Source organism: Aythya fuligula, chromosome 13, assembly GCF_009819795.1.
Source record: "Aythya fuligula isolate bAytFul2 chromosome 13, bAytFul2.pri, whole genome shotgun sequence".
In the NCBI taxonomy this organism is placed as follows: Eukaryota; Metazoa; Chordata; class Aves; order Anseriformes; family Anatidae; genus Aythya; species Aythya fuligula.
Genome location: NC_045571.1, coordinates 7,691,700 through 7,709,438, shown reverse-complemented (window position 1 = coordinate 7,709,438; position 17,739 = coordinate 7,691,700). Strand labels below are relative to the sequence as shown.

The following is a 17,739-nucleotide window of genomic DNA, read 5'->3' as shown; positions in this document are numbered from 1 at the left end:
GACCCAAAAACACTTTCGTCCTTCCTAACATACCCTGATACCCAAAACCACCTCCAGCCCGCTTCTATCTTAAGTCAAGGTCCACCTTTAAAACAAACCAACTCTTACCGTGCACTTCTTTCCCCCCCTCACATGCTGGGTTTTTTCCTCCAATCAAATGTTTTTTCCAGAAGGTCAATATAGATTACAGAGAGGTGCAATTATAAGCACACAGAACTGTACTTTGAAACCCTGCTCAGCCTGCCACTGAGAGGTACCATCTTCTTAAAATGAGCACAATTAAAACTCAAGTTTGCTAATTGATAAGGTTCTGTGCTTATAAAAGTGCAAAGTAAATATTACTTTGGACTCCGTTAAATCCTTAGCATTCTACGTGTTGGGGAGTATTAAGCGGGATTTGATCATATCTGATCTGGCTATTTATTGTGTTCTGCTGTTTTTATTGGCGGTTTTGTTTTGTTTTTGAACTAAGTTGGCATACCAGCAAGTTTCCACACAGAGCACTGATATAAGCAATAAAGAATTCCTCAGCCTAAACATGTTGGTTATAAGAAAAGAAGTCTCCCAGAGCAGGATGATAAGGTCACTGCAGTCAAGTACAAGCACAATGAAATCTCTGAAAAGGAAAGTTGCTGCTGAAGCCCAGTTTGTCAGTCAGAGAAAGCAGCACCCTAGTTTTTGGTAAGCTTTGCTAACAAATTGGTGCTCTGCTGCTGCAGAAACCCTGAAAGAGAATTTGTGCCACACAGTTCAAAACACACCCACGGGGCAATTCCCTTCTGGTGAGGAAGAGGAGGGCCCCAACAACTCACTGCAGCACGGGCAGGAGGAGATGACACCCCAGGCAAGCCCTGTGGCCAGGCCCAGAGCTACTTCCCACTGCCTCGGCCTGGAAGAAGCTCTTGCCCTCGTTTGGTTTCACTGGATAGCATATGATGACAGCAAAAGCAGAAATGAAGGCAATTAGGAAACCCAGACTGTGAATTCACTGTTAGCACAGCTACAGCCGTTACAGAAATGGCAGGAGTCGCAGTTGCGCAAAAACTGTTCCTTAACTAGCAGGCTACCATCACCTCTATTTCCAGACGATCGTACAGAGCCACCACAGGAGGCCAGAAGGAAACCCAGCCCAAAATGGGGTTCAAAGGGCAATGCGACCAGCTCATCTCCTGTGTTTGAGCCCACACTGTGGCACCGGTCAGAACAAGACAAGGAACACCCAGTACTTCACAACACCACCAAAGCCATCTACTGGCAGGTCGCTCCCTCTGGGCCATGCCACGCCAAGAGCCTGCGATGCTGGTCAGGTGAGTGTGGGGCTGCTGATGCCCTGTGCCCCAGGCAGGGGCCAAAGCCCCACGGGGAGAGGAATGAGAGCAGGGGCTAGCCGCCAACTGAGACAATAGACAAAGATCTCAAGTGCAAAGAGAAAATGGGTGTAACAGGAGAGAAAGTAATGGGCTAAAACAAAGGACAAGGAGGAAAGGCAACAGCAGCAACAAGCTCAGCCCTGTAGTTGTGCTAGAACATGTCCAGGAGTCACGCAGCTGCAACAAGCAGCTTAACAAAAGCTGTCTTCTCCAGAATGTCACCGTCCTGGTTGTCAACAGTTTGGCTGGGAAGTTTCAACATGCCCTGGGGCCTGTAACCTGCCACGTAGGATAATCAGGACAGCGAGAGCCACTCCAATATAAATCCCTCGGCAGAAAGCTGAGGGCAGCACGGAAAGGAGGGAGCTCCTCTTGGAGCAGATGGCTCGTTTCAGGAGGCAGCTGCCAACAGGATTAAGATGCTGTAAGACTCCCAGCAGCCAGGGTGGTGAAAAGGACAGGGGCACAGGGGCTTTCCCTTCAAGAACAGCTCCAGCAGTGTAAAAGGAGCTCCTCAGAGCTGCGGGGTTACACAAGCATGCAGCAAGCAGAGCTCAGGGCAGGGATGCTGCTGTCAGGTCAGTAGGAGAAACTCACCCAGCAGTAGCCAGATCCCGACAGCATTTGTCAGTGGATGATTTCATTACACCAGAAAGCTCTGCCTCAGAGGCCAGAACTCATCCACATTCTGGGTTTTAAATTCTTAAAGTGGAGCACAGAGTCACACATCTCATTAAGATAACACACAATGAGCCTCCAGAGGCAGCCGCCAATTCCTTGTCTCATCGCTCACCTCCACTGCTAACTGACAGAAACCCTCCCCAGCCCTTGTGAGAGGTGCAGCTGCAAGTACACAATTGTTTTCCAAGCGAGCCCAAGCTTTAAGACTCACTATTCATTTCCACTGCTGTGTTTCTCTCAAGATGGGGCCGCCCAAAGCGCTGCCACCTGGCAGAGGACAAGCACAGCGGCGAGACATCGTACGTGGATCCGAAAGCTTGGGGTACAGCAAGCAGAGAAAGCTCACCCCTGGCCCTTGCGGACAGGGCACCTGTTCTCGCTGCTGCCAGAAGCCAGACAGCCCAGGGCTGTGTCTCAGCAAACAGCAGCTTGAAATAGAGCCAAAACTCATTCTTCATTTGAAAGATGGGCAGCCCGGGGAGGGAACACGCTGCTGGCAAGCGGGAGGCTCTCTGCAGGCAGGAGAGCGGCTCTGCCATCAGCCCCTGCGAAATGGAAACGACCTTTCACAGGGCTTTACCCTCACCGCGTTTTGCTGGCGAAAAACGGAAAATCAGCCCCACATCAGGCTTGCCGGCTTCAGAGCCGGTCAGCACGCAGCCTATGGGCTGAAAACCGGGGAAAGAGCCCAAATCCGAAAGCCCTGGCCCCCACCCGCCCCCGGCCGCCTCTCACCGACGTGGGACATGGGCAGCACGTCGTTGCCGGTGCCTCGGTAGTTGTAGATGACAGCGGCGGCGGCGCCGCGCTGCGCGGCCACGCGGATCTTATCGGCGAAGCTGCAGCCGCCCCCTCGCTGGATCAGGGCGAGCCAGCCGGGGCCGGAGCCGCCGGCCGGGGGGGCCCCGCTGAAGTTGGTGAGGGAGCTGCAAGCGTTGAAGCCGTCGTGGCCGTCGGGCAGCACCAGCAGCCCGGCGGCCGCCTGCAGCGGCGAGTCCTGCCCGTACAGGCCGCCCTCGCCCGCCTCCCAGCCGCTCCGGTTGCCGGCCGAGCCGTCCTCCCACGACACGTTGAGCCACGCCGTCCACACCGCCGCTGCCGCCCAGCTCCCCGGCGCGGCGCCCAGCAGCGCGCCCAGCGCCAGCAGCGCGGCCCCCGCCGCCATCTCCCGGCACGGCCCCGCACGGCTCGGCCCGGCCCGGCCCCGCCGCCTAAATCGGCGCGGCCCCGCCGCCGCCTCCGCCCACGGGGGAGGAGCGGGGCCGCCCCCGCTGAGGGGTCCCCGGGCGGCCGGGCGCTGAGGGGAGGTTGGAGTCCGCCTGCTCCTCGGAGGCGTTTGTGAGGTTGGGAGGCTCCGCTCCTAGGGGCTGCCCTGATGGTGGTTGCCCCCACAAGCAGGAGCGGCTCTCCAGATTGGCCTCGTGTCACTACACACAGGGTGGCCCTCTTGGTGGAGCCTATTGTTTAGAAAGGGTTATTTCTTGTGTAGTGACGGATCTGCTACTGCCTCTGTAGCCATGACCAAAATTCACAGAGTGTTAGGGATTAGAAGGGACCTTGAAAGATGATCCAGTCCCAAACTCTAAGCACAGAGTCAAACCCTTTGTGGTACAAGCTGGCACCGCTTGTTTTTTCACACACGGCCTTCTGGCTGGTCCCAAATCCACACGGCTGATAACCGGTACCTCAGCGCAGACCTACAGCACCCATTTTCTTTCACATACACATGTGCTGAGTGCAGGACAACCGGCGTTGGGCAACCAAACCCAGCCCTGGGGACACCACTGGAGTTGGGCCAGGTGTGAATAACAACTGGGGGGCAAGGGACTCAAATCCAGTCCCCACACCAGTGACCACCCTGCTGAGTATGCCGCTTGCCAGCACAGCACCTGGCGAGGCTTCTGTAGCTCAGGAGCACAGGGAGATCAAAGTTTGGTTTTGCTGCTGAAATAGAAGCACAGCACGAGTAGGTGAAGCAATTTGCTAAAGATCAATATTGCTAAATACACAGAGCTCACTGAGCTCTGTCCAAGCCTAAACAAGCCTCTCATTTTCTCATTCCACATGTAAGCAGACAACTTATTGCAACAGCATCTCTTGCTATGATAAGGAATATATCTTTAAGAAATCAAATACATGTTTTTGTTTTGAAATCTGCTCCATATAGGCACAGGGAACAACTTAACGACACCCTGAAAACATAGCCAAGCTTTATAGGATGGAGAGGACCCAAACCACTCAGCTTCAAATACCTTTGGAGCTTTAGGGATGTTTAGCTCTGGCATTTTCACCAAGACAAAATTGGACCAAAGACAAAAACTCTTGAGGATACAAAGCTTCCTACAGCCCTGGGGCTTTTAAGTGTGAGGCTTTGGCTCAGCAGCAGTGTTTTGCTTCTCCATACAGTTTGTAGCAGGATTAAAATAAAGCGACAACATGGCAGATGTTAGGGCTGCAGCTTCATGTGTGGAAACGTTTTTTTGCAGTGGGAAGAATGCGGGGAGCAGCCCCGTGGGGCATCGTAGCGGTGCTATGCTGAGGGACAGCTTCTTGTCCACTTCAGGCTTCATCTGGTAATAAATAACTTCCCCACTCTTTGGCAGCTGTTGTGCAACATGCACGCTATCCAGGACAGTGTCTGGTGGCAAAATGTCCACAACATACTTGGTTAATCCCACCAAAACGAACACAGAGACTAAACTTGAACTTCTTACCATGCAGTGTAATAACAAGCAACAATCCCTCTAGATGTGATAGCAGATGCTGCCATGGCATTATTTCACTACCAAGTTTCTGACTACTTGTTCAGGCAATGCTTCCACTTGCTTGAAAATAACCAAGTGAGTAAACAGCTGGCACAAACACCAAGGTTGTTCACTGTGTTTGGGGAATTTCTCAAGTTAGAAAAGCAAAGGAAGTCAAATGTTTGTGCTGGGAAAAGAAGTAGATGCTTGTGTTGATTATGTTCAGTCCTTCAGAGTAAACACTGGTAGCTCAGGCCTACTTCACTGGGCAGAGACCACCTGCAGCTGGTCAGCGGCCCTCGAGCATAATTAGTGTCTGCTCCGTGCCCACACAGCTGAGAAGAGCTGGGTGACAGCACTGGTATGGTGTCAGAGCACACAGGGACATACTGGCAGCAAACTGAAGTGAGAATGTTTTAAAAACAGCATGCAAATTATATGCGTTTTAAGCTACGTGTCTAACACTACCAACTTGCCGGGCTCTCATTGTTAATTAAATCTTCTTCCAGAATGGTAATTAATAAACAGGTCTGCAGACTCACTGAAGTGTATCCTTTACTCATGTTCAAAAAATATAGTTTGTCTGAAGGCGTTCAGTTCAGTTGCTCATAATTCCCAAGAGAAAAGGAGCATCTGGAGTAGCATGCAAAAACAATAACTACCACTAGAAATCCTGGTGGGATCAAGCAAGAGGAGCCCTGATAGATTTTTGTGTTTGTTTTGCCCCTGATTTTTTTCCTTGACATAAAAATCTGAGATTTTATAGATTTTGGAGAAAACACATTTTGTGCTGGAGAAAAGAGGCCAGACTTTGCAGCGGCTGTGACAAGTCATACAACATATTTACAAGTTGTACAACATATCTCTGCTGCACTTATTTGCAAGAGCTTTCTAAAAGTTTCTGAAAATAAAAGCACCGTAGCCCATGATGACCTAGCCCAAAATGACAGGATAAGAAACACTAAAGAGCTCCCACAAAATTAGAAGCAGAATTACATCTAAGGTGGGTTCTGCACGAAGGCATTTCTGGCACAGATCTGATTTTGTTTAACCTTAGAAGATTTTATTGTTTAAAAACCTAGGCCGCTGCCTAATTTTGCTTATAAATATATATATTTTTCCCATGGCTACTAGGGGAGTCTCTGAGAAGTTCAAAAAATAGGGCAGCACTTTCAGATACAGTGAAATCTTGAGAATGCTTTCCTTGACTTCTACAGGTATGGACCCTATCATCACCTGCAGCTTTATCTTACTTGAATAAATATTTAAGCATCTTTTTTTTTTTTTTCCCGGAGGTTAAAAAAAAAAAAAGAGTATGCTAAATATTGCTTTTTAACGTCAAGCCAGATCATTCGGGTCATATTGCTGATGAAAGACCTGTATGGTCATGACCTTCAAAACTACATTTGTTTCTCATTCAAATACCCAACAACATGTCTTTGGAGGAGAGCTCACAAGGACACAAGAAATCTCTTCTGAGGCTAAGTGTTACAGCAGTTGGCACCAAACACTCCAGGCCCTGTATATGGAACTGAAAGCATCTCTGAGCTTTCTCCACTAAATAACCCAGTGGAAAGGAGAAGCATTTGCAAAAGTGGAAAAAGAAAAGAAAAAAAAAAAAAAAAAAGAAAAAAACACCCTAAAATGAAAACAAGGACTCAATGACCTGGGACAAAAAATCATGAACAAATGTTACCCTGAATCACAAGTTAAAGACAAGAGATGCTGCATTTCCTTACCCCAAACCAGCTCATGGCCACAGCCAGCAATGGAAGGGACTTGGGTAGGTGACTTGCTCCAGAGTAGGCAACTGTGTGGGTAAAGCAACTGAAGTTTTTAATCCAACTGAAAAAAACAAGGTGTAGCAATGGAGCTTGTGGTCCTTTGTCCCTTTACAAAGAGGGCAGGTTTGGGCTGGAGGAGGTGTAGAGGCTGGAAACCTCTCCACTTCCTACCTGTGGGTTGCAGGGGATTTCAGAAGGATCTGTGGTGATTCTTCTAATTGGCTATGGAAGACACAGCTTGCCAGCTCCAGCTAAGTTTCACTATGAATCTAGGAGCTTGTTTGGCTCTAACACAGCTTGGAAACTCCAGTATACACCTCTCCATTCACTGGAAGTGGGGAAAAAAAATGTTAATCAGATTGCCCTGTTTGCTGGAACTGAAGTAATCCACTTGGCTCATGAGATGTGCACAAAAGTCTCCTGTGCCAGAGAAGCAAATACTCTTTTTCAGTAGTTCTTGCAGAGTGGGAGCAACTGTTGTGACAGTGCTACATGTGCCCTCCACTACCCCAGGGAAAACGGGTAAAACATTGTTCGCAGAGGCAGAAGATGTGCAAGACAGAGTCTCACACAGTGACCAAAGCTCACATGTGTTCTTTCTACCATCAAATAAACTCATGACTTCATGAAATTACTTTTTCCATCTATCATTTCAACAGAGGTTGTTTGATAAATAGAAATAAGCAATACCTGGGAAATGCCAGAAAATTAAACCGAAGATAAAGACATTCCCCAGAGGTGACTACAAAGAGCCTTGAGCAAGCAAAGCATCTAGAATTACAGAATCACAGAATTACAGAATTTCCTAGGTTGGAAGAGACCTCAAGGTCATCGAGTCCAACCTCCAACCTAACGCTAACAGCCCTCCACTAAACCATATCCTCTGACAAATTAAAACAAACAAACAAACAAACAAATTTTCAAGAAAGGCAGAACTCACAAGACAACATGATTTCAATCTGTTTCAGTTTCAGATGGAGCTAAGCATGACGTTACTCAGGCCTGTTGATTCAGTGGTGGTCTTTATTCAGCAATGGTGGAGTTTCCAAGCAGGGGGCTGAATCAGTGGTTCCCTTCCCTGAGGCACATTGGGCAACCTCCATCCAGCCTGGGGACCAATATTTTCCATACCATGCACATAATGCAGTTGATCAAATGATCAAATCAGATGTCTGGAAGGCTGAACACATCCACAAGAGCAGAACACGTTGACACTCAGCCCTCTGAGGAAGAGTACAGTACAATTTAAAATATTTGCCCTTCCTGAGTTGGTTTGTGCTGACGCACAGACTGTTAGGCCACACGTTGCAGCTACTTGCAGGAATCAGTGGCACATCCCTGAGGAGCTTTGGCATCCAAGGCCAACCTGTGGCTGTCTTCAGTTCTGACTTCACCTCCATCAAACCTCCACAGACCTCTGTGAAAAGCCTTCACAAAGTCCTACAGGGAAAGGTTAGCAGTGACTCCAGCTGGTCCTGAATCCTTGTTTACAGGACAGAGCCAAACACAGGAAAGCTCTGAATGGGAGCTTTTAAGATCACACAACTGCAGAAGCTCAGCTGTCAGCATAATTAGAACAGAAGTTGTGACACACTTCAGTGACCACAGCAATGTCAGTGGGGACTTTGCCAACAGCCTCAACAGGCTGGGGATGTGCCAGGCTCACACATACCTTCCATCTACCCCCAAAGTTGCTGACAAGATGCCAGGGTGCACACCACCCACCAGAAACTACCCCCAGAGAGGGACCTGGGAAGAGAAAACAGCATTAAAATGGAAATAAATAAATAAATAAATGTCAGGAATGGGAAAACCATCCCTGACAGGGTGCATGAGATTCTGGCTGCCAGTGCTTTGAGCTGGCTGCAGCTCAGGGCTTCGGGCCTTCTCTGAGAAGGCTGTGGCGTTGTCTAAACCAAAGACTGGCTCCACACTAAATGATTTGTCCCTGTATTTTTATTTTTTTTTGTTCTGAGGTTTATTCTGGCATGTGACTTCAAAGCATGACAGGCCTGAACTGCAAGGTCTGGCGCTAGAGGCAGTGCTCCTTTCAGCCTGAGAGAGAGAAGGCCTCACCCCTGGGTTTAGGCTCAATGATGCCTCCCAGTGTGTGCTTCTTTCAACATCTCCTCCTTTAGATGGAAGAAACTGTAAGCCACAGGTATTTTTTTCGTCTGTGCCTTTTTGCACCTTTGTTTAGGCAAGTTCTGAGTTGAACCAGCCCAGCTGCAGCTTGAGAGAACACTACAGGGTGAAGGCCGAGTGTGAACACAGCATATCTATAAAGGTACCAAAAATTGTATTTCAGTTGTATATATATGTCATAATTATGTACAAATAAGGTTTGTATTTCATGTTTTTCTCACTCTTTGTGGAATGCATGTGGTGCTACACTTTCACCTAGGTGAACTTTTATGGCTCTGTCAACGTAGCTGGAGAGCCTCACTGAAAACAGCAGCAGATTTTCACTGAAAACAGTGGTTGCTACAAACAAATTACGGGGCCATGTAGCCTGAGAACACCTGACAATATTTAGGCTTAATTTTAAAATGAGGTAGTAACAAAAACATCTACAAAAAACATGGTGCACCTTATCACACCTTTGCTGACCCAGAGTTTCCATGTGCAAATGGTATAGTCTACAGTCCACCAAAATCAATGGAAATACTTCTACCAGTTTTGTAAGGCATAAGATTCTTTTTCCTCTGTAAATACCCTGTATAAATCCTTAGTTAGAAAGTCAGATGGGTTAGGATATAAGCAGACAGGGCAGTAAATTTCAACAGGAATTTTAAAAGAAAGGAGGCTGGTCCCAAAAGAGATTTAGTGAAATTTGGGCCCAAAATGTGTTCTAAAAGCCCCTGATCAGCTGCTGCTTAGATCAGCTCCAAAATCTGCTGGTGATTCATTTTTGGTTTTGTTTTTCAAAGGAGTCCTGCTTGTCAATTGTATAGTTTTCCTTTCTGTGCTTATCCCTCTTCCCCTCAGACAACTTTCCTACTTGTCTACACTGACAACCAATTTCAGAAAAATTGAGCTAAAAGCTTGGCAAATTCAAGAAGTTTCCCACAAGGTTTTTTACCTCAGCAGCTGGTGAGAAAACAGAATGCCTAGCTGGCTCCCACAGGGAGAGACTGAAAACCCAGGTTTAGCTACCACATGTAGCCTTTGGACAGCCAGCTCCTTGCTGCCTCTGCCCAGTGAGAGGTCCACTTGTGAGAAAGTTAGTTTTATTGTTTCAAGGAACAAGGAAGCAAAAAGGACTCCTCAACTGGTGCTGGGAACAGAAGTGAAGTCATAAGGCTGGGAAAGGGGAAAAGCAGAAAGATTTACCCGTGTGGATTCAGAAGGGGTACAGGGACACAGGGGATGGTTGTTAGGACAAAACCACACTTTGTTAGTTGTGTTACTCACATCGTAATTTATTTGCTTCAAGCTCCCACTGTCCTGCTTCTAGATGTGCTTGCCCCTACCCAGATGGATGCCACTGACTGCTTTCCTGCAGTACCACAAACACCAGAGGAGCATTGCACACCAGCACAGTTTGGAGCATGGGGGTTTTCAAAGAAGCAGGAGAATAGATTTGAATCGTCTCAGCTGATAAAAGGAACCAAGCCCAGCTCCTCTGTAGTGTGTCAGTGCACTGAGCACCTGGAGAAAAAGGTCTCAATCACTCTGTGCTTCACCAGGAGGGATCGTCCCATGACATATTGAGAGAAAATGTATGAAATTCTTAAATCCAGCTGGTATCCAGGCTCTGAGTCAGCCTGGGCAAGGCCCCCAAACCACAGGATCCTTAAGAGGAGGTCAAAATTTAAACTAAATCTGCCTTGTTAAGTTTCTTCTTAGCTAGTGATGCCTAGCTCCTTGCTCAGGCAGTTACACTCAGGCAGTTCACAGCCTCAATGCCTTTTATTGATCCTTCTAAGGTGTTTCCACTGCAGTTCCACTCTGGAGAAGAGGTACCAGGAGCTGACTCTCACTGGTGTACTGACTCACACTACCGAAGAGTTGGGCTTGGTTTCTTTTATTAGCTGAGACAATTCAACTCTAACCTGGCAATGTCCCTAAGAGATGGTGACTACCAGGTTTGCATCATTATGTTTTTTTGGAGCTGTAACAACTCACCCAACTTCAACCGCAATGGCACAACTGATAAGAGGTTACACTGATAAGTGACTAATGAGAGCTGCGTATGTTCTATAGCAAACTAAATGCTTGCAATTAGACGCCAGACTGATTGACTTGATTAGATGCAAATACATCTTTTGGTGTTTCCATCAGGTTATTGTGCATCATTAAACAGAGGATGACAACTTTCGTTTTTTAGGGGAAACAGCCAGGAGGTCGGTTTCTCTTGGTGGTTCTGGCAGTTAAGGTTTTTCAAAGCTTTTCCTGAGCTTTGACAACAGAGGAAGCCCACTAGAGAGCCACACTATGGTACCAGTACAAACCTTCCACTGTTTTTCTAAGAAGCAGAATTTGGGCTCCCTGTATACATTTACCATCAGGTATATGGACAAACAAGTAGATCACAGTATGTCGTCACCTGAAATAAACCCAGTGCTCATCACATTGATTATCTTGGAAGCTAAAGGAACAGCAATAAATACCAATGAGGTGAGGGACTGGGCTTTGTTGGCTACAAGTCATGGGAGACCTGGAAAATCCAGACCTGAATGCAGCTTGCTGGCAGCGTGTGCTCTGTGGAGGTGGGCACAGCCTGCAGGGATTTTCCTGGTTGCCTGGGGAGAAGTAGGGAGCCCATGTGGAAGGAAAAGGCTGGCTGCTCTGGAAATCGGACAGTCCAACCCTCCTCTGATCAAGTGCAGCTAGAGACATGCCCAGGGCTCTGTCCCATCGGGTTTTGAGTATCTCCAAGGATGGAGACTCCACAGTCTCCCTGTGGTCAGCCACCCTCACAGTGAAAAAGCGTTTTTCTTGTATGGCAGTTTCTGCCTGTTGCCTCTTGTTCTTTCACTGGGAATCACTGAGAAGAGTCTGTCTCTGTCATTCCTTGCCCCATCAGGAATTTGTTCACATGGATAAAGTCTCCCTGAGCCTTCTTTTTTTCCACACTGACCTGCCCTGGGGCTCTCAGCCTCTCCTTGTATTGACTGGTCCAGCTGGTGAAGGCCTGGGTGCTTCCACTTCCCAGCCACTGCACTCAGTGCAGAGAAGCATGGAGTTACTGAGACAATTTTCCCTGGCAATAACAGATGGAGGAATTTAGTCCACACAAAGAGTACACTGACTTCATGGAGGCACTTGGGCTGCTGTTAGCAGAGCCATTTACTTCAGAAGGACTTAACAAAAAGGGAAGTACATGGCATCTGCTCTGTGGCAGTTCATTTGTTTTCACCTACAGGTCCCACAGGCTGCTCCGAGCTTGGACAGAGTACCTGGCTTTTTCTATACCAAACAGAGAGGATCACCGAAAATGTGTTGTAAAACAGAGATTACTCTAAAGTTCAAATGAGCAATGATATTTTAGAGAGTTAAGATGCGGAATCTGAGCAGGATTTTATACCAGTTTTCAAAACAAAAGCTAAAACCAAATTCCATTTTCAGGCATTTATCCCACAAGTTTTTGATAGCTATTGCATCAGTAGCTAGCAAGATCCTATCTCAAAGTACTTCTGAGATAAGAAAAGTAATACCCGGAGGCTATAGAATATCCTGGAAACAAGTTGGAAGGAAGTACAGATCCACAAAAACTCTTTTCAGTTAGTGTATTATTCAGAATTGCCAATTACGTCTGGTGTATGAATAAGCTGATGTATCTACTTTGTCCTGTTATACAATGGTTCTGCCAGGTTAATGATCTTCATGAGGCTTTAACCAGCAGATTTCCCTTTCACCGAGTCTTATCAAAGCCCATGGAGAAAACACATCAGAACTCAGTTGACATTGTAGCTTAGTTGCTACATGGGCATAGCATCCAAATGTCAGCAGTAATGATATATATACATATATTCTGTACTCCTCTATCCTGCCTCCTCTCCTGTCTTCTCTTGTAAATGAACAGGAAAAAAATATAAGACCATACAGCCCTCTACCGACCCATGCCAGTACTGCTTAAAAGCAGGGACCAAACCCAGCTGTTCAGTGTCTTTGCAGAGCACAGCTATTCTGCTACCATCCATGGTCTGATACTTCTTATAAAAAGAAGCTCCAAAATATTTTGTTTATATTTGAACGTGGCTCAAAAAAACTTGATAATTCCCTTAATTTTCATATAAATGTTGAGGCACTGCACTGGAAAAATGCTGTTCCAGATTCATATTCCATTGCCTTTCCAGAGAAAATCATACAAGTGCTGGAACTTGTATGTACTAAAAAGAGATATTTTAATTGTTTGTTTGTTTTCCTAGCAAGAGCTTAGTCTCTGTATCATTGAATCAACCTAACTTTATGCAAATAAGACATAACCACCTACAGAAAAATCTTCCAGATTAAACGAGAGCATTTTCCCATCAATGATTTGTGTAATCAGAGAGGGAACAGGAAAGATGTTGCCAACAGCTTGACCTCTGAACTTTTCTGTTAGTAAAAGCTAATACTGTATCAGTTTTATCTTATGGCTGCATGTATAATGATAAACCAATACCCACAATCATGTCAAACTGACAGCAGGCAGAAAGAGCTGCCAGAGACAATGAGGAAGGAGTCACCAAGAATAGACTTTTTTTTTTTCTCTTTGTCCCTTCCCAGCAACTTGAAATTACTAACATTTCCTGGACACCCAAACTTTGCCCAGAACTAACTAGCTGATTGCTGTAAAATTAAACAGGTGCTTTTTGATGTGAAACACATACCTAATATTGCACTGCTGTAATGGAGAACAAGGCTGGTTAGAAATCTATTAATTTCATGTTAGTCAGAAGGAAGGAGGAAGGAAAAGCGAAGGAGAAACTGTGACCAAGGCCCAAAGTCCTAATAAGTAACCCGGGTGACAGAATTCCGATAGACTTATTTATCTGCTACTATATTCCTGTATAGATGTGTGGTTGCCAACGTCAGGGCTGACCCGAGTGAGAGCCGAGCAATGATACCGGGGCTGCTGTTCCTTTTTTAATCAGGAGCTCAGATCACGGGCAGCAGCAGGGTAGATTTTCTCTCAGTGCCCTGCCAACAGGGCATTTTACCTCTAAAGGCTCCAACCCAATCAAGGGAGAGCACTCATCACCGAGCCCCACAAACCTCTCTGTATGATGCCATCATTGGCAGATTCCATCCATATGCTACGTTTCCTTCCCCAGCTCTGTGAACAAGTCTACTACAGAAAGCTAAATCATTTCTAAGCACGCTCTTGTTCCAAGCACTGCGCAGCAACGACCACTCCCCTCACAGGCATTTTCTGTTTGACCCCAAAAGTACAGCGCCACACTTTGCAGGCAGGGAAACAAACACAGGGGGAAGATGCACCTCTATTGATTAGATGAAGTCAAGAACTCATCTCACTGAAGTAATTTACCCTCGCTGTATTTAACATGTGTGAGTCCTGCACAGGTTTATTAACTTTATTTGACATGAAATAGAGCCTAATTACTAGATTTTAAAGGAAGGGGATATATCATACCATAAAAACCCTATAAAAATCACTAGTCTTTGAGAAGACTAAGTTAATTTAGGGACTTAACATATTAGAATGTGCAGTTAATTAATATTAAGGTATTACAAGTCTCATGAAATACATTCTTGGGTATGTGATACTTCTGTTGCTTTCAATATTTATTTTTTTTTTTAGAGAAAAACACATCAGCAATATTAGGATCTGCTTTTAGAGCCCATCCTAAACAAGCACCTTGTTGCTGGAACCTAGTCTAACCGCCCCGGTTGTTACACCCGAGGGAACCTCAGTGTCCAGGCAAGGCTCCCACCCGCTCCCTGCATGGCACCTTACAGAGACCCTTGTGCAAGGCACGGGATGGTGCGGAGCCACCCTGCTCCAGGCCAGCTCCAGTCCCCAAGCCTGGCAGGTACCCGTTGTTCAGCTCTGGGAAGCCAGCACATTCCTTTTTTGTTTGTACAGCAGCAGTGTGAGCTGACAAGCTCCACAAACAACCCCAAAAAATCAAGGTAATTCAAATCTTTCTGTGCTGGCCACTAAAATCTAAATTGCTTTCTCCAGTTAGAAGAAAATATTTGGTTTATTGGCCATGACACATTTAAGCTCCATTCGCAAACACTAGCTCAGCTCTATCGTGCTGTCTGGTATCAGATATCAGCCAGTTGATTGGGCATTACAAGGCACGGCACTTTCAGTGCCATACAGCGCGTGCGTTGTGCAATCCCTTAGGATGCATTTTGCTGGAGCTGGACTCCTGCACCTCACATGACGGTTAGGTAAAGCACCTGCACTGCTGCTACAGCATGGGAGGTGCTCACTGAGACTCTGAACCAGCCTGCTCGAGGGCTGTGCTGGCTGACTCCTGCAAACTGCATGGCTGTGGGTGTCATACCCAGAAACCTCCTCACGTAGCAACCCAAAACAGTACCAGGGAGGTGATAAGTAAAATGCTGGCCCAACTCTGCATGGAAAGCTTCTCAGTTTGCTCACAAAACCAGGCAAACTTTGACTTAAGCCAAAGAATTCCTAGTGCAGTGCTACCAAAGTGTATTTCAGGGAAGTAGCTATGTATATATTGCTTTTTACTAAAATTTTTATTATGCAGCTTGACCTAGAGAAGCACAGAAATAAAAGCCAAGCAATACAGTGTCACAGTTGGCTTCTTTTCCTTTGTGATAGATTCATAGCTATTAGGGCCAGAAGGTGTGATTAGAATAATTTTGTCTAACCTTTGGTTAAGGAATCTCAGAAGAGGCTGGGATCAGCTACTATTCAGAAAGGATTTTAAAAAAGATTAGAGGAAAAAAAAAAAAAAGGACAAGCTTTGCAAAGCATGTGCCTGTGCTTCAGATACTTGGAGGCTAGTTTGTTTGTGTCCTCCAGCCCTGAAATGTAAACTATTGCCTTCACAGCAGACACTACATGCTTCTTTACATTACTGTCCAGAACAATTTATGTGCTGTAAAAGTATAAAATGGGTATATAGTCATATAATATATAAATACATAATAACTCCAGAATCACGGTTGGGCTACACCTTACCAAGCTCACAACATAAACAGCAGAGTATATATCAACAAGTCAAGTCTCAGATTTATTTCATAATGCTTTTTTTTTTTTTTTCCCATTGAGTATCTCGATTAAAGCAAGGATCACCCACAAACACCAACGCTTCCTTACAGTCCCATTGTGCTGTCCTGGACCAAACCCGAGAGAAATGATCATGTCCTGGTGCTTTACGCAGCGGTACTCACCGATATGCGACATGGGAATGGGGTAACTGCTTTTGTCCGGTGCATTGTAGATCACAGCTGCTGTTGCACCCCTTCTGGCTGCCACCTTAATTTTTTCAGCAAAAGTGCAATTGCCTCTTTCAATCAGTGCTATCCACGGCGGTTCCGTGACGGTGAACTGAGTGTTTGAGTCACAGGCTTGAAGGTTAGCAGCTCTAGGAATGGCCACCGAGCCCTGAGCGCTGAGCAGGGGGGAGCTTAACCCGTACAGGCCACATTCACACTGCTCAGACACAGACCTGTTACTGGTGCTGTTGAAATAGAACAAACTTACAAAGGCGTTCACAGGAACCGTCTCTGTAGGCTTGAATAAAATACTAATAATCACCAGGAGGCAGAAAGAACTGAACTTATTCTCCTGCCTCATTGCTTATTCATATAAGCGCAAAATTTAGATGCCTACAGATATTTTCAGCTAGCGGTGGCCACTGTCAGCCCTCAGCCTGCCGACCAGTTTGAAATTTCAGTTCCACCAGGAACCTGACACCACCTACATAAATCCTCAATGCGTCAGCGTGCTTATCTGGAGTGGGGGCTGGGAGAGAACCCAAGCGACACACCTGTGTATTGTTAGGCAGACGTGCAGAATAAAGGAACCTCTAAGTAACTTCTGGCTCTAACTTTCTGCTCCTCTGTCACCACATGCCATCCCCTCCCTAGCTCCCCCCACCATTTCTGGCCAAATTCCGGCCCTGATGCTGTTTCCTAAGCCCCCTGCTCCAGGAAGTCTCCAGTTTCAACCTGAATGTCACTCCTGAAGGACCAGATCATCTTTCATTCAGTGATGCAAGCTCTTGCTTCACAATATGATCTGGGATGCAAATGACCTCGTTAAAAAGGTCAAAAGTGCAGGGAAATATTATTAAAAACAAACAAAACAACCAACCTCAGCTTACACACTAAAATAACCAAGTCGTTTTTCCTCCTCTTCTTCCTGATTGTTTCAGTCACCTACTCTATCAGGTCCAGCTTGTTCTGGTGTTTATAAGTAACCAATTTTAACATTGATTCATACCAATGCAAGAGATGTAGAATGACATAAACTGATCAAAGAAACCTTTTTCAGCCCTGTTTTCCTACCTTAGCTCACTTTCACAATTCTTGCTGAGATGTCTGAACGATTCTCACACTCCATTTTGGATATACACTCTATAGATACTTGCCCTAATTTCAGAGCTGTATTCCGTAGCAATCAGTAGTACTGACTCCTATCTTCCTACATGTTAGGTTTTCATTTTTTTCTATTGCAGTGCCATAATTCTGTAGATCATAATGCAAATAAAAGACAAATCAAAAACTCAAGGCCTTTTTCCAGCTTCTCTGCAAGTCATGCTGAGCAGTGTTGAAAGCCATGAGCAGCTACAATAGGTTGCATGTATTTTGACGGAAGCTTGACCTAGTTCTCTTGTAAAGATTCTTTGAAAGAGTCAACAAGACTCTGGAGGAGATTCTTGAAATACTGGAACAGCTTTCAGAAGGAACATTACAAAATTGAAGGAAAGAATCCAAGACACTTACAGATATTAACTTATTTATTTATATTCTCCTGTTTACAGTGTTACACTATTTCTACATCACATTACGTTGAAACTGATCTTACCTCTAAGATCTATAACTTACAGAGTTTTATGCATACAAAAGTACCATTAATTCCACACTCAGTTTATTTTCTTATGTTTTACTTTGATATTAATGCTGGAAACATATGAAACATGGAAATGCAGATTTCAGGATACAGTTCTTTGGGTGAATATGAATTTTACAGTTCAGTACTGAATGTTGCCCTCAGCAATG

General features: G+C 45.7%; 1 protein-coding gene across 1 annotated transcript in view; it reads right to left on the bottom strand.

Annotated features, from left to right (window-relative positions):
• RNF128 (ring finger protein 128) overlaps nt 1–16,312 on the bottom strand; it is a 41,060-nt gene extending 24,748 nt beyond the window's left edge. Inside the window, exon 1 of the mRNA XM_032196224.1 lies at nt 15,907–16,312. Coding sequence (XP_032052115.1) covers nt 15,907–16,312 — 406 coding nt within the window. The remainder of the gene's footprint in view (nt 1–15,906) is intronic.
• Between the last annotated feature and the right edge of the window lie 1,427 nt (nt 16,313–17,739).